The sequence below is a fragment of the Crocodylus siamensis genome, chromosome 3 (genome assembly GCF_052110815.1).
Source record: "Crocodylus siamensis isolate JL-2025a chromosome 3, ASM5211081v1, whole genome shotgun sequence".
Taxonomy (NCBI): Eukaryota; Metazoa; Chordata; order Crocodylia; family Crocodylidae; genus Crocodylus; species Crocodylus siamensis.
In genome coordinates this window covers 253,309,051-253,333,014 of record NC_143397.1, presented here as the reverse complement: position 1 = coordinate 253,333,014, position 23,964 = coordinate 253,309,051, and the positions used below count along the sequence as shown (strand labels likewise).

At 44.1% G+C, this 23,964-nt stretch overlaps 1 protein-coding gene across 5 annotated transcripts in view; it reads left to right on the top strand.

The window, feature by feature from the left end:
• Positions 1–87: 87 nt before the first annotated feature.
• Positions 88–23,964, top strand: part of TRAPPC9 (trafficking protein particle complex subunit 9) — an 826,451-nt gene continuing 802,574 nt past the window's right edge. For 4 of the 5 annotated variants that reach the window (XM_090040707.1, XM_090040705.1, XM_090040709.1 and 1 more), the window contains exons 1-4: positions 88–187; positions 5,349–5,949; positions 21,064–21,209; positions 22,772–22,900. In XM_090040707.1, the coding sequence (XP_089896833.1) occupies positions 5,366–5,949; positions 21,064–21,209; positions 22,772–22,900 (859 nt within the window). In that variant the 5' untranslated portion in view covers positions 88–187; positions 5,349–5,365. Of the gene's footprint in view, positions 188–5,348; positions 5,950–21,063; positions 21,210–22,771; positions 22,901–23,964 lie in introns of those variants that run through there. The other variant, XM_090040706.1, reaches the window with a different exon arrangement.

Genomic DNA, 23,964 nt, shown 5'->3' with positions numbered 1-23,964 from the left:
CGGGTCCCAGCCAATCCGCTCCTCTGCCGCCAAGCGCCAGGCAACCAACCCGCGGCATCCCCCTGCGCGTTCATTCAGCCAGGGCCAGGGGGAGGGGGCGTGGCGGGCGCATGCGCCATGTGGTGCCGCGCCGTTGCCGTCAGTTCCGCTCCTCCCCCGGACGGAGCAGGAGGCGGGTCCGCGCGCTGTGAGTGCCCCTGGCTCGCCCGGGGGGGAGGGGCGCGGCGGGACCGGTGGAGCGCGGCCGTTGGCGTGGGGAGGTGGCGCTGGGGGTCCCACTCCCCTGCCGTGGGCATTGGGGGCTTCGCCCTTAGCCGCACACTGAGTAGCGGGGGTCTGTGGGAGCCCACCCAGCCAGCGCCAGGTGCAGGGACGCGCGCCTGTCTTGACTTCCCTCCCAAGCCCATCTGGGCACGGGGAAGGGGCGAGGGCCACCCTGGATGGATGTGGGAGGGCCTGTGTGGAAAGACCCTTGGCCATACCTTGCTGGCTTTCCCTTTCCGCCGCCTGGGCGCAGACCGTTGCGTGTGCCTCCTGGATCGCGTCGAGGAAGAGCTAGATGCAGTTGTCCTTGCATCCACTGATTGGGGGGCGGGGGCAGCTAAAGAGGAAACAGGAGTGGTGTGCAGTGGGGATGCAGCTGTCACAGGTTTAAAATGAATACAACGAGTAGGACACGCTGGACAGGGTATCCAAGGAGCCAGTGGACACCCCTATGAAACTGCCCAGAGATTGGAGCAGACTAGGGGGCAGGAAAGTGACCCTGCAGCCCCTGGAGGTTGTCCTGGCCAGAGCCTGCTTGCTGGTTTAGCTTATTTGCTGTATAAGGTTCACCTGGGCTTGATGCTTGTGGAGCAATGGCTCCCCCTCGTTGTTGGAGGGGACTGTGGGGTAAGTGTCGGTTTGGTTTCAGGAGGCACTAAAAAGCAAACGGGGATGGGAGTGAGGTCACTTGTTCAAAATGAGTACCCTGAGGGGCTAATATGAAGTAGAGCACACCAGACAGTTGGTGTCCATTGGCGCTAGGGTCCAAGGAGCCAGTGGACCTAGCCCAGTGAAGCTGCCTGCAGACGCAAACAGATGAGGGACAGAGAAGTGGCCCTGCAATCCCTGGCCAGAGCCTCCTTCCTGATCAGATAGATTGCAAGTTTGGCTAGGGCCAGGAGGAGTTTGAGCAGGGAGTCCTGGGGCCTGGTGGGCCACAGCTGAGAAATGTGTAAATGAAAAGGTATAGGGAGGTGGGACTGCATGATGCAGGACACTGGGCAAGGCGGGCCTGCGATCTGACTGGGTAAATGTCATCTTTATCATCTTGCATCAAGAGCTGTTGGCACTAATCATGGCTCTATCATTGGGCAGTGGGAATCTTCTCTGCTCTTCCCTTTCCAAGTGGTCTAAGGGTGAACCTGTAAGGCCTTAAGTCCTGTTTGTGGGTCTTTGCTATTAGTTTGGGAGATGCTCTGCACCTTGTGGGATTGGAGGCTTTGACCAAATTAAGACAAGACCAAACAAAATGTACAGATCTGCAAAAATAACTAGCTTAAGTGTGCTTGTGTTCTTCACTTCTTCCCGCCTGGAAATGCTTAACAGGGTATCTCTAGGCCATCTCTAAGGTCCCTGCTACATGTTGTATGTATTATGCAATTAATGGGTGAATCGCACAATAAATTTAGACTGACCGCACATGCAAAGCAATACCAGCCACCAGTGCAAAATAATTACCACATAATTAACTAATGCATTGCACAGTAAATTTTTACCAACCACACATGCAAAGTAATTATCACAATAAACATGACTACCTAGCTATAAAAGAGATCTATGAGGCTCTTTAGCCTGGAAAAGTGCAGGCTCAGGGGTGATCTGGTGGCCACCTATAAGTTCGTCGGGGTGACCATCAATAGCTGGGGGAATGTTTGCTCACCAGAGTGCCCCAAAGGATGACTAGGTCGAATGGTTATAAACTACTGCGAGATGGTTTCAGCCTGGACATAAGGAAGAACTTCCAAGCCTCCAAGGTCTGGAACACCCTGCCAATTGAAGGTGGTTCAAGCACCTACATTGAATGCCTTCAGGAGCAAATTGGATGCATATCTTGCTGGGATCCTATGATTCCAGCTGACTTCCTGCCCTTTGGGCATGGGGACTGGACTCAATAATCTTGCAAGGTCCCTTCCAGCCCTAATGTCTATGAAATCTGTGAAAAAGAGCAAACCAGCTATAAAGTTGGTGCTTGAAAATGTGCAACAACTCCATATCTGGTTTTTATCCAGCTTTAATTTGAATGTGTAGCAGGGCCCTAAGGTGCCACCCTGCCTCCACTGTCAGCTGTGGAGCATTCCACTGTGGGAGAAGTTGAAATGCTGGAGTAGAGAGGAAGTGGTAATAAGCTGCCTTGCCCTTGTGTAAAAGATGGACCCGCTTCCACTCGGTCCAGATTGCCCTCTACCCTGAAATGGAGGTTCCTGGTTTGGGTCTCCGCTACAGTGCATCTTGCGGGACCATTTACAGCTGCGTACATGCCGCTGTTCTGATTTGATGGCTTTTTAGCTTTGCTGAGAACAGGTGTGAATGGTTTTTGCAAAGTGCCCAAACCAGCTGGAGGTGGGGGGCCTGTTTCTCAAGTGAGGCATCCTGTGTTAGTTAACTTTAGATGCAGATATACTGTGATAGGTGATGGTATTGTGCTGTTTTGTAACAGCTAGTAGAAGCTGACTACAGGTAACATCTCTAATACATGTTCAACAGGGAGCCAACATCTTTCTCAAAACTCGGTGAGGGACCCTAAACTTCTAAAATTCAGAAAGTAGTTTCTCAAAATGCCACTCTCATGATAAAACAAAGCTGGCTATTTTCCTGTGCCTTATGGTTGCAGCATCAGGATCTGGATTGTTCTGCTTAATGTTAGAAGTCGGGTACTGTTGGTGTTAAGGATCTGTCATTCGTTAGTGGAAGTCTCTTTTTTGCTCTTCTCTCTCCAAACATTCTAAAGATAAACCTGTACGGCCCTTGACTCCTGTTGTGGGTCTTTGATATTCATTCAGGAGACAAGGGCTTTTGCCAAATTAAGATGAGATGGAACAAAACACACTGTTCTGCAAAAATAACTACCTCGAGTGTTTCTCTTTCCACTTCTTCCCAGCTGTAAATGCTTAGTAGGATGCATCTCTAGTTCAGTGATTCTCAACTAGGGTGCCATGGCACCCTCAATTCCCTTGAGGATGCGTTCAAGGGTGCTACACACTGTTGGCATTATTAGTTGTGCAAGCATAATTCCCAAGATAAACCCAGTGATTTCAAATAGGAATCCATAATTTCAAAAACATTCTGGCCTGTTGTGGCTTTTCTGAATTCTTTGCAACAGAAGAATTGCTTTATTATTTTGTTGTGGTCAAACAACTAGTGACAATGAAGAGCTCTGGCATTTTCTGAGGCATACCTTGAATCTACAAAGGTTGGAAACTACTGCCCTAGTCTAAGGTGTTAATTTTTTTTGTCTAAACTTACTTTATGATTATTAAGATGTATTGTTTGGAAACTTTGCAATAGTTTAATACAATAACAAAGCTGAAACTTAGATTGTTATGTTTTAGAGAAACACTTGTGCTGAAATGTGCTCTCATGCACTAACGGTGATTGCTCTGCAAATACCTGATTGCCTTCATTCCTTTTTTGTTTGGCTTTGATACTGATACGCTTGTATGTGTCAGTCCTATGTGCATCTGAATAGCAGCTAGCACAACAGGGTGCAAGTAGTAGGTGCTACTAAAATATGAATATTAAATAATATTAATGTAAAATAAATTGTTTTCTGAAATTATTTCCAAAGAAAAATCAAGTATATTGTTAATTCATATAGTTAATCTTTAAAACTTCTAAGAAAACTGTAATAAAGTTGAGGCATTTTAGTAGCCACAGAATTTTGTATTTTAGAACTATTTAAAGCATTGTGGATTACTGAACTGGGATCTATTTCCCAGTTGTCACCAACTCCTGGCGTGGCTATTGTTTCCTACATCGTATCATTCTCTGTGTGAATTCTTCTGGCCTTATTGTATTTAGTTCTTTACAACATTGCATTGCTTGCACCAGTGTGTCACAGACCCCCCTGCAGTTTATTTAGTTTAACTTTCCCACTAGTAAGCCAGAGACTGCTACAGAATAAGCAAAAAGTAGAAGCAGTTCATTGGCACTCTAATAGTGGTGGTTTAACTTGTACTGCTGTGAGGATAAAGCCATAGCATATGGAAGCAGCTGCTTTATCCCCACATCATTACAAGTTAAGCATTAGATGTTCTCAGCAGATGAGAAAATGTACAGATTTAAAGTACCTGTTAGCTTTTAGCCAGCCCCACAAGTACTAAAAAATTTGGGGTATTAGAGTAGTTAAACAGACAAACTGCATAAGAAGGTATGTACTGTATTAGTATTTCCACTATTAAATTCCTTTTTCAGGTTTGATATCTGTACCATTTTCATTTCAAATTGTATTGGAATAAACTTGGTGAGGGTGCGTTCAGTTGGGTTAGCTTTTCTTCTTACCACCATTTTACTGTCTGATCAACAGTGATTACAGTATATTATATGATAAATAATAAGATTAGCTGTGCAAAGGGAGATGACAATACTGATTGTGATTCCTTTTCAAACTCTGTGGGTTCAAATATAACAGACTAGTTGATTCCTCCTGCTCTTTTAATCTTCTTTGCTTCTATGCCCATTTTGCTGTGTTTCTCTCGTGTTTATAAAGTTGTAATGTGAGAATATGAAATATGTTTGGGCAGCACCATTCTTTTGCAGAGGATGTGCTTTGTATTGTTTGTGTGTATGTCGCTCTTGAAGTTCACTGGAAAATCAACTTTACATTTAGTGTTTTGCCTTTTACACTACTATCTTCTCAGTGTACTACAAGCAGGGCAACTTATGGAACAGAAAATGGCCCAGAGTCACGCATGTTTTTCTCGCTAATGGGTCTGCTTGCATGGGTGAAGGCCCAGAGCTTGCAAATGTTAATGCATTTGTCCTACTTTGTGCATATGTGTGAACCCAACTGAAGTTAGTGGAGCTAATTGCAAGGTTTAAATTGAGCGTCTACACAGGTATTTGTAAGGTTAGGCAATGGACTGGGTGAGGGGTGCTTAGCAGGGAAAAGGATGTAAATTGGGGATTATGTATAACTAGCCGTACATCTTATTTATTGATTCTTATTTGGGTGAAGTGTGGGGTAGCCGAATGGATTTGTAGGATTGAGCCTTTAGATTTCAGGCTCCTCATGTGGGACCTGACTCTTTAGCATTCTTTGGTGCTGCGTAAAATTTAAAATTAATTTTTTTTCTTCTTTTTACTAGACTGCAGTTGATGCAAAATGAGTGTCCCAGACTATATGCAGTGTGCTGAAGACCATCAGACTCTTCTGGTTGTGGTCCAGCCAGTTGGGATTGTTCCAGAGGAGAACTTTTTCCAGATCTACAAACGAATATCATCAGTGAATCAGATTAATGTCCGTGACTCCCAGCGTGTGTTGTATATCCGCTATCGACATCACTACCCTCCGGAGAACAATGAATGGGGGGATTTTCAGACACATCGGAAAGTTGTTGGGCTCATAACCATAACAGACTGTTGTTCAGCAATGGATTGGCCTCAGACCTTTGAAAAATTCCATCTTCAGAAGGAAATATATGGTTCTACACTCTATGACTCCAGACTCTTTGTCTTTGGGCTTCAGGGAGAGATTGCAGAGCAGTCCCGCACAGATGTGGCATTTTACCCTAGTTATGATGACTGTGAAACCGTAGAGAAGAGAATAGAAGATTTTATTGAATCTCTCTTCATTGTATTGGAATCCAAGCGGCTTGACAGGGCCACCGATAAGTCTGGAGACAAGATCCCTCTTCTGTGCGTACCTTTTGAAAAGAAGGATTTTGTAGGTCTGGACACTGATAGTAGGTAAGTAGCTGTATTTATCAGTTGTCAGCCTTTGAAAAACATTCCTGACGCTTGTCAGCTTAAGGAATAAGTCTGTTAGCCGGGATGAAAAATATCCATGTCATCTCAAAGGGTGTGTTTCCACCTCTTTGAATGTAGCTCTTGTTGTTCAATAGAATTTGGTTAACTAACTGTTTTTACTACGTTTAATTTTAACATCTTCAGTTTCTTTATATTAGCATAACATTTATATCCAGGGCTGGTCAGAAGAGTGGGAAAACAAGTCCTCGAATAAATTTGATAAATCTTTTCACTGCTAAAACTTCTTGCAGATAAGTAGTTGAACAGTTGTAGGTGAAAAATAGTATTTAGTGAACATTGGCAAAATTGTATACATCTTGTTGTATTTTACTAACCCTACATCTTACATCCCTTGCTTTTGTTTATACTCTCCACTTCTTTTTATGCCTATGACAGAATCATAGTTTATGCTGAATTTTCTTCAGTGTTTGTATCCTTGTTTTTTTTCCCTTTCTCCATGTTTGTGCCCGTTTTCTCATATATTTTTTCTCTACTCCTACATCTTTGTGTATACTGTAATACTTTTTCTGACATTCCCTCAACTTGTTGCAGCCATCTCCATCCAGGCCTTCCAGACATAGGTATCTCATAGCATTTCCAAACCCTAATACCAGAAGAATAAACCTGATAGCCCTAAGCAAATGTGAAAGGAATTTGTCCTCACAGTTTGCAAGTAAAACCAAGTGGGGAGCCAATCCCTGTACTTCCAGCTGCTGGGGAAGAACAGGGTGTTGGAAGTCTTAAGGAGGTACTGTGTCTGTTTGGGGGACTTAATTTTCAGTCTTGTGTTTAAAAGGTGTCTGACTAATTTGAAGCCTCTCTGGCTTCTGAGAGGAGCAAATGAGTACCGTATTTTTCGGACCATAAGACGCACCTGACCATAAGACGCACCCAGTTTTTATGGCAGGAGAGACTATGTGCGTCTCTCCTGCCTTGACGGGCTCCTTGCCTGCCTGTCAGGGCACTGTGCTGCATCACATAGTCCCGGCCGGGACGTTACCTGGTACCGTACCTAGCTGCCTCCTGTCTCAACGTTCTAATCCTGTCAGTCTGTCAGTGTCACACACGCAGGGGAGGCGTGCGCTGTGCCGATCATGTGACCTGACTGACTGACTGACATTGAGACTCCAGGAGGCGGGACTTCCCCCCCCCCCCCACAGCAATCCACAGCATGGGAACGGCAGCGGACAGCAGACAGTAAGCGGGCGCATGGGACCGCAAACGAATGTTCTGGGGTACCACACTGTGACCGTCGGGCTAGGAAAGGGGAAGGGTGAACCCCCCTTCGGGATAGCGGCTCACGGTGGAAGGGTGCCGCTATTCCCCTGGGCTGGCGTTGGTCCGGAGTAGATGTTGGGTCACCAGGCTCCCGCCCTGGTTCTCGCCCGCCACGACTTGTTGTAAGGTTCAGTGGGACGGCTCCTGGTTCTCCGTAGCCCGGGTCCCCGACGGTCACGTTGCGGGGCTCCGCCACCCCCCTCGCACCCCGGCCTCACGCCCCCTTGGGTCCTCTTGTGCTTGAGGCCCTGGCCCTCGCCCGGACCTCCCTGGCGATGCTCCTCGCCGGATCCGTTGTCCGTGGCCAGGAACCTATCCGACCAGCACCAAGCCTTTGCTCGGGGTCCTCCCGGGGGTACTCCCCACCGGGTTCCCGGCTGCTAGTGTCCGGCACCGGTCTAGGCACCTACGGTGCCTCGCCAGCGCCCTCCCGGGCCCCCGCGCAAACCCCCGACCTGTAAGTTCTGTGGGCTGGCGGGGCACAGTCCCAGTACTCCCCGTCACTGGCGTCCTCCTCCTCTGGGTCAATCCGCCACTCTCTGCTTGGGGTCCTGGGTCTGGCTGCTGCTGCTGTCCCTCTCTCCGCCGGGGCGGACGGCCCCTCCCCGCCGGGGTCCGCGCTCCCGCCTGGTGTGGAGCCGCCTGCAGGCTCCCCTCCTGGAGCCTCAGTCTCCGTGGCAGCGAGTCCCTCCTTCGGACTCCTGCCCCGTCTGTTCCGGCCGGCCATTTTTATTGCCGGCTCCTGGTGTAAACAAGCAGCGGATGTCCCGCTCGGGCTCCGCCGCCTCCGCGGGCAAGCTCCGCCCCGTCTCCCCGGGACACACGCCTTCGGACCATAAGACGCACCCTCGTTTTCCCCCCACTTTTGGGGGGAAAAAAGTGCGTCTTATGGTCTGAAAAATACGGTAGTTTGTTTTTGTTCACCCGGAGCCTCCCAGCTGTCTTGCCCCTGGTTACCGTAAAACCGTCTCCCCTCACTACTTTGCTGCTTTACCTTTTTCTTTGTTTTATTTTAGTTAGTTTCAGCTGGGTTGAACTCCGGTCAGTAATATGATATTGAAGGTGATCTATCTGGTCCTGTGGTGTCTACAGCAGGGTGGTCAGTACTGTCCTGTAACTCGGGTTTTCATGAATGGGTACACATAGTAAAACTTGGTGAAGTAGACACGTAAACAAATGTTAGCTTGAGTCAGTCGGGGATTCTTGTTCTAGGATGGATATTTAAGACGAGGGCAGGGCAATAGAATTCCTGATTCTTAAAGAAGTCTCTTTATTTAGCAACTTGTTTAAAAGCCCTTTTCTGTAGCTTAGGTTCAGTTTCAGAACTAAGCATACCTTAACCTCTCTCTGCCGTGTGGAACGTAACGGATCAGTTGTATTCAAGGACTGAATTTGTCAAATAGTTACTTACAAGAGGGGACCATAGCGTAGCCCAAGGGCCAAATGTGCTCCATGAAAATCTCAAATGGTGCAGAATTCATAACAAACGGTGCTTAGGCATCCATTAGAAAGTGTGCATCCAGATGGGTAGTAATTCCAATAATCATGTCTTGGTTATTTTTTTATAATACTGTTTTTAATGACTCCTGGCGAGGCACCAATATGACCTCTTGCACAACAAACTGTTTTTGTAGTATATCAGGTTCTCGTATTAAGCTGATAAGCAGGATGTCATTCTTAAATAAACTTAATACTGGTTCAGGTAATGGCATCACCCCTTTTCTGAGATTCGTAATTATCTCAATGTTTTATAACTTGTGTTTAAAAATATTGCATCAAAATATCTTGGTAAAGCCTTGAGGCTTCTTCTTCAGTTATTTTGATGTGGTACTTCTGATTTTCTTTTCAAAGTTGGAATTTACATTTAAATTACATTTTAATTGACAACATTTTTTTTCTATTCAAATTAGCATCTTGAGGTAGGTAAGCAAAATAATTAAATATATAGAATACTCAGAATCAATTAGCAATTCTTTTAGCTTCTTAGTAGATATGAGAAATCTTATATTATCCCAAGAAGGGTACGTTGTGCTTATGGAAACGCATTCTTTCCACTCCAAAATAAGTATGATAAAAGGCAGTTTTGTGTTTGGTTGTATTTTTTCCCCCTTTTAATAAATGAAAGGCAAGCAATGCTTTCCCAAGCTCTTTCAAAGTACCTTGCTGGACCTCTACAGCTGTAGTTTATTCCACAGAAACCCAGGACTATGAACTGTGATCTATAGTGGGTTGAAACGATCAATTTATACTTTTGAACCTGGGCTGTGATTCACTTAGGATTTTAGTTGCTACTATTGCTGTGGACTTTCATGGCAAGACTTACTTACGATACGTGTACATGTAGATGGAATGAAAATATATGTATCCTAGATTTCTATCTTGTATGGCAACATGTTTTGGTCCAGATGTGCTGCAAGAAGATGTATAGGCCATAGGAAATGTAGACAGGTGCCTGTGTCTAGGATTTTATCCTTTGCCCCTATTTAGGCAGCATCTGTGCAGGTGGTTATAGCCGAGGCTCATGTGTTGCTGACAGGTTAGGATCCAGTAGCATAAAGCCTACTCCCCCTGCCCCCATACGCTGGGGGCATATAAATTTGCTGCTTGTCCAACTGGAAATTGTCCTGTCGTCTGTTTAGCTTTCTGAAATATTTGTCTGCCACCATCCTTCAAAGCAGACCTTAGCCTTAGCTTTTGGTGCTTTAATTTTTCCTCTTGAGGTTTGTTGAAAGCATTGTTATTAGCTTCTTTGCTACTGTGTTTTACTCATTCATCAGGGTTTTCATACATCTTGCTGAATTGAGAATTATATTACTTATTTTTTATGTTACATTATGAAAAAAGGGTGCATAGGTCTTATACTTGGAAAATACTCATTTTTCCCTTTCTCCATGTGTGCAGTTAGAGCTGAGGAAGGACACTTGATGCCTGAAAGCTTCTCCAACAGCTCTCCCAACTCTGCAGTTGGTCTAATAATCCTTGATAGTTGCTTCAGTTCTCTCTAGCTTTCCTTGCTTCAACTACTGTGGGGAAAAATAGAAGTGTTGGCTGATGTTTGGGCATGTAGGTGAGGCTAGAAAGACACTGATTCCTTTGTGACATTGGAAAGGTGCTCAAAGAGGATGATCTGCCTTTGTATAGACTTAAAGGATTGAGTCCTCTTTCCCTCTTATTTTTTCATTAAATGCTGGTGAATTAGGGTATTGTTCTGTGATAAACACGATTGCACAAAGCTTTGGGGAAAGTGGGGTAAGAGAGCAGACATATAGCATGGTGCTCTTTTAACATGAGGACAAGAATGTACTTTACTGGTTTAACTTATTGTGTAATTTTAAAAAACTTTTGGCCAACATTGGTAGCCAAACGTGTCATTTTATCAGAGCCCTTGACTAGATCTGAAAAAATAGTTTCCCACAATTTGCTGAATTAGATTTACCTTTATAAAAATTTTGCTTAGACCACAGACTACTTGCACACTTCTAGATGCAGAAATTGAAAGTGTGAGTGAAGAAAATACTGAGGTTAACAGGGTCAGGACATGGACTGGCCATGTACCCATTCTTAGCTTGTGCCTAGAAAACGTGGCTAACTGTGTGCCTTGTGAACTTAAGCATTTAGTTAATTCCTAGAAAAGAATGGAAGTGCTATACTGGGCCAAATGGTCCATCTGTGCCAGTATCCTATCTCTAACTGCGGCAGCAGTGGATGCTATAGAGGGAGAATATTGAACTGGATATCTCTAGAGTGGTCTGTTCCCTATTTTGAACTTTCCCTGGCATCCACTAATACTGGTTTTGAGATGCCAGAGGATCCATCTTCAGCTGTTTTGTTCAACAGATCTGTCGTTCATGACAAGAACATAAATGACCTATCTTTTTGCTTCTCTGTGTGTATTTGAAGCAAAGGGGAGTGGAATAAGAAGGTATCATAGAAGCAGGGTCGGAAGGGACCATGTAGATCTTCAAGTCCGACCCCCTGCCTGGGCAGGAGAAAAAACTGGGCTCAAATGATTCCAGCCAGGTAGGCATCAAGCCTCCTTAAAGACCCCCAGGGTAGGAGCCAGCACCACTTCCCTTGGAAGTTGGTTCCAGATCCTAGCCGCCCTAACTGTGAAGTAGTTCTTAAGGATGTCTAACCTAAACCTCCTCTCCAGCAACTTGTGGCCATTATTCCTTGTTATGCCAGGGGATGCTAGGGGAAACAAAGTACAAGGAGCCAAGATTTCCAGCATATAGGCAAACTAGATATAGTGTTGTAGAAACCAGAGCTCTCACTAACATGCTTAGGAGACTATAAGTACCTAAGCATTTTGGTGGGGCAATACTCAACAACAGCACATAGCATAAAATACTATTAATTTACAGTTAAAAAGCCAGACAGAGGCACCTATATCTTCACAAGTCTTGCCTCACTATTTGACTTGCAATAAAATGTATCTGTACTGGAATGTGTTTTGTTCCCTAATCAGTTTTATTTCCTATTGTAGTAGAAATAATCATTTTTAAATGTAACAAGATTGGAAGGGTCCTCCTGGGCCATTGAACTCAGTCTTTTCTTAATAGAGGTATCGTATTATTATTATTATTATTTTTTTTATTGTAGCCTTATCACCCTCCCTGTTCCCTCCCAAACTTTTGAGGGGAGGCTGTTTAAGTGCATGTGATGCATCAGTAAGAAGTAATACACTTGCTTTTCCAAAATATGTATATACAACTCATTGGCGCGTACTTTGTGCTCTGTAAAAAGCAGTGGTACCAATTGATTGATATACAACTGAACAAGAATTGCTCACTTCATTCAGCGCTAAGGGTATGTGCACAAACAAAGGTGGATATAACAAGTTTAAGTTGCACTTTTTTAGTCCAGGGCCGTCCAACTTCCTTGTGGCTAGGGTCTATATGTGGCGCCAGTGTCCAGCCTCTGAGCTCCGTACTGTGGCAGCCATGCATGTGTGGTGGTAGACCCTTGGGATCTTCCTACTGCAACATGGGCTGAGAGGCGCATGCTTGCCCCTTGTGGGATGCCAGTTGGGATAGACAGCCCTGTTCTTATTAGCTCTTTAACTGGGAAGGGGGAACCAAATCCTATGCCTGTCTAGAGGGGCTGGAAGTTCTCAAACCCAGAAGACAGGAAACAAAGATGGGAGATTCCCTTTGCTGGAGTCTCCTCCGCCAGAGCTATTTCTCTCTACTCCTTTTGGATACAAGGATGGAGAGATGTAACAACCAGGGTCTGTGCCCTGGCTGGTGGCCACTGTTCTCTAGTCCCTCCAAGTGAGCGCCCGGGGCTGGTGTCCCGTTGCCCATTGCTTGTTGTGCTGCTGCAAAGATGTATCCTGGCTTCATGGCTGATATCCTGCCAGCTGCCACCCAAGTCTGAACATTAATGCTGGTCCCTGCCTTTGCAGTATGCTGTGCAGCACCAAACACAGCTGTAAGTAATTGGCTGCTTCTGAAAACCTGGACCCTCTGGCCTCAGATAAGTGCTTAATCTGTGGAAGTCTTTTTTTTCCTTGCAACTCCTGTGATAGACATGTGGTTACAGTTGATAGTCTAGAAGGCAATTTTGCTGAGGGCTGCAAGTGTTTCTTGGATCAAATGAGTCAGGTTACTATGTTGAAGTAGAAAATATGGAGCTAAAATCATATAGTAACTTAAGGTCTTGGGTAACTGTTCAGACCACAGTGCCTGTATTAATTAAACTGAAGGATTATTTGAAAGTGCCATGGTTGCAATGACCTGGTGACCAGAACTAGATAGCTAAGATGAATCCAGTCTTGTCCCTTCCTGCTAAGGAGACTCATATTAGCACCAGCAACTCATATTTGCTACTGAGGTGGATAACATATTGCAACCAAACTGACTTCTCAGCTGCGAAGTTTATTCTATAAAAACGTCTTTTTCAGACCCTACAGTTCACGGAGATAAACTACATTCAGCAAGCTAAGCTGTGTTCAAAGGAAGGCACAAATGAGATCTTTGTCTTCTGGCAGCTTGCTTGTGTATCTTTACGTTAACTGACTGGGAGTGAGAAGCAGAGATCAAAGCTAGTTCTTGATCTTAAAATAGTTTGAAAAAGCCAAAGGGAAAGAATGAATAGGAGTCTTAAGACAGAGGCTTATCCATGCTGAGGAACTATTCATAGCAGGTAATGTGTGCATGTGTCTTAGCAGGGTCTGAGCCTAAGTTGAAAGGGATAGAAAGGGATATAAGAAGTGCCCTCTTAGGCTTGGTCATCCCAAAACTGAATGGGAACATTATTTTCCAAATGCCTGCACTTTAAAATCTCATGCATGGGGCTGCATTGATTTGGCAATGGTTAGTTGTTAAAAGCTTTTGGAATTTGTTGCCTTCAGATCAGCCATTTATAGTAAAGTTTGGGAATTGGCTGCTTTTAGATTTTGGAAAAAGACCTATCCTGGTGAAGTCAGTCCATTCTTGACCATTTCAACAAACTGTCTGTTGTGCATATGTGTTATATAACTTTGCTCCTAGAACTTCATCTGTTTTCAGTTTTTCTAAAGCACAGTTAGTATTTAAGTCTATTGGGACTAAGTTATTTTAATATTATTCAGATCAACTTAGCTATATTCGGATAGGTATTGTTACTTTGTTTTCTGAACTGATAAGTGGGCAGTGCCTGTCTATAAGCGTTTCACTTCTCTAATATTAACGTCCTGTAGAGGGAAATTGTTCACTCTTCTCTTAACAAACTGTAATTACTCCGTATGTGTCTGACTGTCTAATTTTGTTTCTGTTCTTGTGTTTCTAATTTTTGTTTGTTCCTTTTTTCCTTTTCTTCTCTCATACTGCCCTGTGAGTTTGTTGTTGGGTCTGAAAAGGTAGGCCGTGATTTGCATTGTATTTAAAAAAAAAAAAAAAAAAAAAAAAAAAGTTAGCCTTTTCATGTGCTGCCTTTCCACTCTGCTTTCATTGCATAGTTTAGTGTTGCTTTTTGTATTTGATTTTTTTTTTCCAATACAAATAAGAATTCCTGCTTCCTGGACCCCCATTACTGTGATTTAACTCCTTTTGGCAGACACTGCTTAATTTTTTATTTTTATTTTTTGTAGAACACACAATTCTGCTTAGGTGGCTGCTGGCCTCTGGAGCTGCTTGTTTTTTTGAACTCCAAACCTGTGAAGCTGCTGCCTGTGTTTGGTTTCCAAGTTCAAAAGTTATGAAAATAAAGTGTTGTGGCTGGATTTTTAAAGGCTGGATAATGTTATAATCAGTAAAACTTTAGCTATGCATGCTAAGTAGAATTGGTTGAATCTGATGGAAAAAAATTTTGCAGCATTTTGCATGAAAAATTTTGCCAATTCATTCTGCATGATTTTTAAACCTTTGGTTTTGTTATCTCTAACATTTTGGGGATTCAGAAATTTCTCTGTATTTTTTTTTTTTTTTCCCCTGCTGGTTTGTCTGAGGTGAAATTTACTTCTACCTTAAAATTTTAATGGCTTAATATGTTTGGCCATTTTGCACAAAATGACCATGGCAGGCATTCTGGGCAACCTTAGCTGGTGCTGGGAAGAGAGGGAAGAAACAGTCATGTGCACACTTAACGCATACACCAACTCAGGTGTGCGGGAGGGAGGGGTACAGGGGCTAGGTTTGTACACTTTTGGTTCTGTGTCCAGAAGCTGCACAAGGGTATTGTTTTCTGTGTATACCCTTTAAATGTTTGACTTCAAGCCAGAAATAAAGATGCTTGGATTAGGGAAGCAAATTTGATGAAGGCCTAGGGGCTGCTGGTCGTGGCAGTGGTGACTTGTATAGTAGGAATAAGCAGTCTCCTTTCCATCAGCAAACCCAAGGGTGTTCTCAGGATAATATTCATTCTTACTGCTCTTGAGGTTTTTTGTTCGTTTTTTTTAAACACAAGAGTCACAACACTGATGTAATTGAACTACATTGGAAATCACTTTGTAAGCCATTTACTTTTCTTGTCATTTGCTTCTAAATAAGGTGTGTGGGGAACTTTCAGAGATTCAGGGTTTTGATGATTAGCTGGAGCAATGGGACTTACTGTAACACCAAGTAATCTTTGCTGAATACCATCCTTGCTGATTTGGTTTCTGTTTGAGACCGAAATAAGGGAAGAGAAGACTGAGACAGGATTTAATAGCAGCCTTCAACTCCCTGCAGGGTGGTGCCAAAGAGGATGGAGCTGGGCTGTTCTCTGAGGGGGCAGATGACAGAGCAAGGAGCAATGGGCTCAAGTGGCAGCAAGGGAAGTTTAGGTTCTAGACATGGAGCCATTGATTACTGCCCTCTGAGCCTGATGCTCCAGCCAGTTTTCTGTCCACCTTGCAGTCCATTCATCCAGCCTGTACTTCCTCAGCTTGCCTGAGGAAATGTTGTGGGAGACCATATCAAAAGCCTTGCTAAAATCAGAGTGCACCACATCCATTGGTCTCTCCATGTCCAAAGAGCCTGTCACCTCATCAGAGAAGGCAATCAGGTTGGTCAGGCATGACTTGCCCCTGGTGAATCCATGCTGACTGCTCCTAATAAACTTTTTCTTCTCCAAGTGCTTAGAAATGGATTCCTCAAGGATCTGCTCCATGACTTTTCCAGGGACTGAGTGAGGCTGACTGGTCTGTACTGCCCTGGATTCTCCTTTTTTCCCCTTTCTGAAATATGGACATTATAGTTGCCCTTTTCCGATGATCCAGGACCTCTCTTGATTGCTATGAGTTTTCAGAGATGATGGCCAGTGGCTCTGCAGTCACATCAGCCCAACTCCCTCAGCACCCTTAGGTTCATCCCATCTGGCCCCATGACTTGCATATGTCCAGCTTTTCCCTCACCTGTTCCTTCACCACTGACTGCTCACCTCCCCAGACTGTGCTGCCTGGTGCAGCAATTTGGGAGCTGACCTTGCCTGTGAAGATCGAGGTAAAAAAGGCATTGAGCACTTCAGCCTTTTCTGCATCCTCTGTCACAAGGCTGCCTCCCCCATTCAGGAAGGGCCCCACTCTTTCCCTGAGCCTCCTCTTGCTACCGACATAATTGTAGAAACTCTTCTTGTTACCCTTCACATCCTTCACCAGCTGCAATTCCAGTTCAGATTTTAAACACTGAAATTACAGCTACTCCTTGCTTAATGTCCTAGTTACATTCTTGAAGAATGCAACTTTAAGCGAAACAATGTTAAGCAAATCCAATTAGGTCACAGTAGTTACCTACTAGCAGGCGGCAGCCAAAACGCGTTATAACTGAACATTGTGCGATGTTAAATGAGTATATTCTCTAATAGATCAGCAATGTAATAACAAAACAACATTAACCGGGACGACGTTAAGTGAGGAGCTAACGTGCATAGTTCTCTGAACTGAACACATTTTGGGGTTGTGTTGGAGTCAGTAATTGGGTATTAATTAGAATGGCCTTACTGGTTTTCTGTCTGCTGCTTTCGCTGGCTTGTGCAGTGACTTTGGTCAAATTATTTGACTTTGGGGTTTAGCTCTTCTATCTGTAACATGAGAATAGTGATACTTGCCTGGTTTATGAAGCACTCTGACCAATATTTAGTTACTGCATATAACTTTTCATGCATCAATTTTTGTTGCCAGGACATCAGACTTCTCTCATAGGGCTCTAATAAGCTTAAAATAAAATGTTTTTTCCCATGTTTTTTATTCTAAATGAAATAAAATTTAAATTTTATTATTTTAAAAGTATGACCTTCAGAACAAAGAAAGAGAAGGTCAGAGTATCTAATGATGTCACCCTTACCACTGTGGTTCAAGGGAAAAAATGAAAGCAGGTACAAGTGTGTCTGTTGGACGTGGTAACTAGGATAAAACTCGTCTCCTTTTTCCCTGACTATATTCAGGAGAGCTTTTTGTAATATGTTAAATCTTTGGAAAATACAGTGCAAATAAATATATTTTTTACTTCTACTTGGAGTATCAGTAACAGTTAACCAAGATTTTAGTCTTAATTTAAGCTATTTCTGATGACCTAATATTGTTAATATCTTGGTTTAAATTGAAGATCTGTATCACTGAAAATATGAATGTACCTTGAGCATACATCTCTAAGAAAAAAAAATTATCTGCACTTTGGTTTTCTTAAAACCTGACATCCTGGCTCTTTCACAATAAAAGAAAAAGAGGAGGGGAAGAAAAGAAAATTGGCCTCTTAAAGGTTGTATTAGATGATATGAAAAAAGTATTAGCAGGACTTAAAATAAATGTAAAAAGTAATTTCCATAATTTAATTATACCATTTGTTCATAATTCTGCAGAATGTTATAGGAAGTTTTGAGGTAGAAATAGGTGGAAGTGCCTACTAAGTACCTTTTGTACAAAGTTATGTCAGTTTGGGATTTAATTTTTCTACTGTCTTTTTGCAATATAATACCATCCCAAACTTCTTGGTTTTTAAAGGAACTCTGAAGAAAAAAAATCTCCCTCCTCTGCAGCCCCAGTTATGACTACAGAGAGCAGGGACAGTGTGACGGTCAGCTGACTTACCCTTCTTTCCTTTCCTGCTTAGTTAAAACTATAACTGCTGCTGAACACTGATCTCCCTGGGTAGACCTATGATCTGAAAAGAGCTAAAAAGTTGTGAAATAAGGTGATTCTGTCTTGGGAAGCTGTTTATTGGTGTCCTGTTCCCCCCTGCGCTCTTAGTAACATGCACCCCAATTCTGAGGGATTGCTTTTGGGGAAGGTGGTGCATGCTGTATGTGAGAAAATATGGTATTTGTGTAAACAGTTGACCCACCTGAAATGGTGACTGTGAAACAACTTTCCAGTATTTTCATTGCAGAGTATTGGGACTTATAAAACTCCTTCTAACATTTTCTCTACTGAGTTATGATTTTAAGGTCCAGGTGTGATGAAACAAGTTTCCTTGACATAATTAATGGACAAAGGAGAATGATTCCTTGATTGAATCTTGATGTGTGCCACTCTTATAACTTCAATTGTGATTGGATGTAATGTTGGAAGAGGGCTTTAAAGTATGATAGACAGTGGCAACAGAGGCCATATTTTTTATGTCTCGCCTTATAACTTCTGTTACACTTATCTTCCGTTGTGACAGCAGCTTTGGTAACTTGCATGCCACCTTGCATAGGCTTATCCCCCTTTTTTTTTTTTATATTTTCTTTTTACATGTGCATTATTTCTTCTGTACCAGTTCATAAGACTAGTCCTGTCTTCAAATGCTCTCTCCTGACTCCTTTTTTACCAAATACCAGAAATGGCAAATTTTCCATTGGTTAGGTTAAGGGGCTGTCCTCAGTGCTTGATTTCATAGACATTAGGACTGGAAGGGACCTCCATAAGATCATCGGCTTCAGCCCCCTGCCCCAGGGGCAGGAAGTCGGGGTCAAAGGATTCCAGCAAGATAAGCATCCAGATGTTTCTTAAGAGTCCAGAGTAGGTACTTGCACCACATCTGGAGGGAGTCTGTTCCAGGCCTTGGGGGCCCAGACAGTAAAGAATTTTTTTCCTTATGTCCAGCCTAAAACAGTCCTGCAGGAGCTTGTGACCATTGGACCTTGTCATCTCTTGGGGCACTCAGCTGAACAGGCGTTCCCCCAGATCCTGACGCACACCCCTTATGTGCTTACAGGCTGCCACCAAGTCACCCCTGAGGCTGCACATCTCCAGGCTGAAGAGTCCTGTAACTCGCAGCTTCTTTTCATAAGGCCTGTTTTCTTGCCCTCTGGTCATGCACATGGCTCTCCTCTGGACTCTCTCAAGTTTCTCCACTTCCTTCCTAAATTGTGGAGCCCAGAATTGGATGCGGTACTCCAGCTGTGGCCTTACCAAGGCTGAGTACAGTGGGAGGATGATATCCTGGGTCTTGCTTGAAATGCATCGGTGGATGCAAGCCAGAGTTTTGTTCACTTTGCCAGCTGTGGTAGCACATTGGTGGCTCATGTTCATCTTGTAGTTGATCGCGACCCCCAAGTCTCCTTTGGCCGTGGTGCTAGCGAGTGTAGCATTGCCGAGCCTATAAGTGTGATGGGTTTTTTTCCGCCCCCAAGGTGAAACACCTTGCATTTCTCTGTAGTGACTGCCATCAGGTTTTCATCCGTCCACCTTGCAAGCATGTTGAGGCTGGCATGGATCGCAAGCCTATTCTCAAGTGTGGACACTCTTTTCCCCAAAGTTTGGTGTTATCAGCGAACTTAACCAGTCGGCTTCTGACACCAGCATCCAGATAGTTTATGAAGACACTGAAGAGTGCAGATCTGAGAACAGAGCCTTGGGGGACACCACTAGTCACTGAGTGTCATGTTGATGTGCAAGTGTGTTGTGTATATCAGCCTATAACAGCGGTGGACAAAATACAGCCCACTGGCTGGATCTGACCCATCAGTTGATAGGATCCAGTCTGGAGCTGCCTCTGTGGTGCTCTGCATGAGGCTGAGCCCCACCTGCTCCTGCTTCTGCCCTGCCACCCTGTGCCTGTTGATGGCATGGTCCTGGCCAGTATGCACAGCTTCCTGGTTGGACTGTTGTTCACCCGCATGGCTGCCCACAGGTGGCTGCTTATTGTGCTAGGTGGCTGGGAGCTGGAGCTAGAGCCCCACACGCTGGGACAGGAGCTGCCTGGCTACAGCTTCTCCCCTACCTGGCTAGGCATGTGGTACCCAGTGCTACCTGTTGCCTGGAGTGAAGTAGCAGGGCCAGTGGGAGGAGGAGCTGCTGGAAGTGGGGGAAGCAGAGTAGTACCCAGGCGGCTGGAGCAGCAGCAGCCCACTGGGAAGCTGTGTGGGCTGGGGTTGGTGCAGGAAGGAGTGCAGTGCAAGCTGGCCTGGGTAAGAGCGGATGGGGCTCAGCCCCATGAGGAGTGCTGCGGGGACAGCTGTGAGCTGGTTGGGGTTGGATGTGGCCTGGACAGTACCTGCACTGTCCTGCCCAGGCAAACTCTGCTGCACATGCCCCCTGTAGAGAGTGATTGCAGCTCTGCCCTGGGCTCTGGCACTGCACTGTCACTGTCCTGCAATCCTGGCCCTTGCCCACCTGTGTGAACTGCTGTTCCCCAGCTGGCTTCCATAGAACCCTGCTTGCCCTGTCTGGCGCCCCTTGTGGTGGGTGCAGGGTGGACAGGCCAGGGTTGCTGGGCAGGGGGCGGTGATGGCAGCAGTGGCTGTCTGGGATCAGAGTCTGGGCGCTGCGCCACCCCTGGCCCACTGTGTGACCAGACACAAGTGTCACAGCACAGGCTGCACACACGCGCACACACACGCCTGGCCAAGGGACCTGCTGAATGCCTTGCGTGGTTTGATAGTTGCCTCTCTAACTGAACTTAATAAGGCATATATACGAACTTTGAAGAAAATTGCTTATAGCCCTTGGCTGAAGTGATGGTGACCATGTTGGGCATGTAGGTGGAGAGTGTGAAGAAGTGGGAAGATGCTTATCATGTAAGCCAGTTCATGTATTGTGAACCTCCCCTTACATAGGGCAATCTTAGTGAATCATCTGTGTTTCTCTGCAGTTTCCTTTGTATTCCTATTTTATGAATAAATTTAAACTCTCTGAAACGGAGACTTCATTTTTGTATACAGTAGTGCTGTGTATCCAGCAGGTGTGAGGTATTTAGATCTGTTCAGTGTCTCCTGAGAGCATTTAATCATGTTCCCAATACAGTAGAGTTCCTCAATGATAGAGAATAAATAGCCATGCTAATATACCTGGAAGGGAAGGGTAGAAACTAGTTTCTGTCTTCTGAGAAAATGCTTTCTTACCTTGTCGGACAGAGATACTGTAGAAGTAATAGACTGTACATTCTTTTATTGCAGACATTATAAGAAACGTTGTCAAGGTCGGATGCGGAAACACGTTGGCGACCTATGTCTCCAAGCTGGGATGTTACAGGATTCCTTGGTACATTATCATATGGCAGTGGAACTTCTGCGGTCTGTAAATGACTTTTTGTGGCTTGGAGGTAGGATTTTGATAAAACAAAAAAAATTGTAACATTTGAATACAAAGCAAGTTTTGATAAGTGTCCAGCTGCACTATGAAGCGGCAACAATACACTTAGACTCTAAAAAACTAAATAAAAAGTAAGTCTTACAATGACAAAAATAATGTCAAAAGTGACAGACCAGGAATAAGCTTCTAAAAAGCCAGGTTAGCACACTTGCAATATAGAATTTATACTTACAGTACATAACTTTTTAAATGTTTTATTCTGAAAATAGAATTGTGCATGACTCTTTATATTTATTGTTTTTTAAAGTGTGATCTTAACAACATGTTATACAGAAAAGACTTCCTACACCTATTTCTGGAGGACTCAGTTTGACAACTTGGTCAAAATACCTGTATTCATATGCGTACCCAAGCTCTATATACGTTAAGCTTGCATTGATGTCTTTATTCCGTTTCTGTTCTAGCAAACCAATTCTGGTCCCTATGCTTCAGCTCTTTGTAGGCCTCTCTTGTCCACTGCTGCTGTTGCTGCTCTCCAAGATGTGCAAGTGCCACTAGATTACCAGCTCCTTTCTCTCCTCCAACCCTGTAAAAATCACCAGGGGCTTCATTGACTGCTTGTACATGCCACGGGGGTTTACTTTGGTTTAATTCTCCCTAAATTGAAGCAGTGTTTTTAAAAACCCACCACTTCAATTTAGGGAGAATTAAACTCAGGTAAACCCCTGTGGGGTGTACACAAGGGTTGGGCCCGATCCTTACCTGCCTCTGGTGGTGGGAGGGGAGGGAGCGAGGTGCCAGAAGGCCAAGCAGTTCCTGAGCTGCGGGGGGCTGGTGCTTCCCTTTGCAGCAGCAGCAGTGCCCCTCCCCCCGGGGCACCAATCCCAAGCACCCGGCCCGGATGGTCCATGCGGGCATCGCAGCCATGGAGGGAAGCACCAGGCCCCTGTGCAGCTCAGGGGCCAGGCAGGTTTCAGGGAAGGGGGGGTGGAAAAAAAAGATCAGGCTCTCAGGTTTGTTGTTTTTTTAGTCAGTGAAGTCTGCCTGTATGGGCTGCCTGCACAGCCCCTGAGCAGCATCAGGCCTGATGCTTCCCTCCGCAGCTGTTGCACTTTGTTAGGTAGCACCTAACACCTTGGAAGTGTTTTATTTTGCTACATCCCAGAGTCATTTAATGTGCAATATGTTGCCAACAGTGTAAACAGTAGCACCATTAAAGTGGTGCAAAAGGTGCATTTAAGTCGCTTTTTAAAAGACCATTGTGTAGTGTGTACAAAGACCCATTAGCTCTTTCTTTCCACTTACTCTCCTCTTGGAGAACTACACCTCCTCTGTGGCTCCCTTCTTGTAAGAGAGAAAGCCAGTTAACCTATTTCCCTTTGTCTTTCCCCCTTCCCTGTGAAAGGAGCTGTTGCTCAAATGCCGTGCTTTAACTAGGAGTGGAGACTAAATTTGCACTTGCACAGGGTTAGGAGCTTTTTCAGGCCACGTTGGCAGGTTTATAAAATATAACTTTTGAAGTTGTATATGTGAGTGGATTCTACTAAATTGTTCTTTATCTTTAATCTCTAGCTGCTCTTGAAGGATTATGCTCAGCATCAGTTATCTATCACTACCCTGGTGGCACAGGAGGTAAAGCTGGGGCTCGTAGGGCACAAGGTAGTTCACTTCCTTCTGAGGCAGGCAACAGACACAGACCAGGTAAGTGCAATTTGGCTTTTATTTTCAGTTTTTAATAGTAGAAATTTATAATCTAAAGTCAATGTTTCCCCTTACCCTCCTTTTGCCTCAGGAGGGTTTCACATGGAGAGGGAAAACCAATATTAAGTTCGATTACTTCTTTTATTCTTTAGTGTGTTTACATGTGGCGGAAAAACATGTATAGTCCTGTATTTATGCTGACAAAGGTGCTTACACACAAGTAGAACTGTAAAGTATTAAATTCACATTTCTTGGTTGTGTTATTTTAAGACAAAGAATCAAGTTATTGTTTAGCAAAAAACATGCTTGGGGCAGAGGTATTTTTTAGAAAATATAGCCCTCCTATGCCATTTATGTATGTACTGAAAGGATGAATTAAGCAAGTTTTAGTGCCCAAGACATTTGCTTGGTATGTTAAAGAGTTTGCATGGAAGATGGTGATTTATGTAAAAACCTTCAGTGTATACATGACTCCTTAATATTGTAATATTTAGGTGTGAACATTCCCATCTTGCAGGACTTCTTTTGAAATATTGATTGTAAAATCAAACACAAATCAAGAAAATAGCAATTTACCCATGTTCGTTTTCAGTGGGCACGTCTACAGATGCGCCTGTGTGCGTTAGCCTATTTTAATGGCTATTAAAGCATCACAAAAAACCTGTGCTCTTTAGCTAATTATGTCATTACCTAAAGCACTTTAATGAACATCTAGATGTGCCCAGTGTGCTCTTTATGAACCCTGATGATATAACTTCAATGAGATGAGTTGCCTGCCTGGGGGAGAGTGGCTGGTTGCTATAGCAAGCTCAAAAACAACAAATTAAAACCGGAAAAATGTATGTCCTCATCATAAGAATTCGTTAAAAACGTATTGTGATCAGAACTACTTCCATCTTTCGTAGTTTTTCTTTCTTCCTGTATACATCACAATCTGAAAAAACTGTTTTCCATTTTGAAAGGCTGAACTGCAAATTGGAGGTAATGATACCTCATCAGTTTTTAAGCTCATCTTGGTTCTGGTGATTTATGTGACTCATCTTTATTTAGGTGGTTCCATTCCC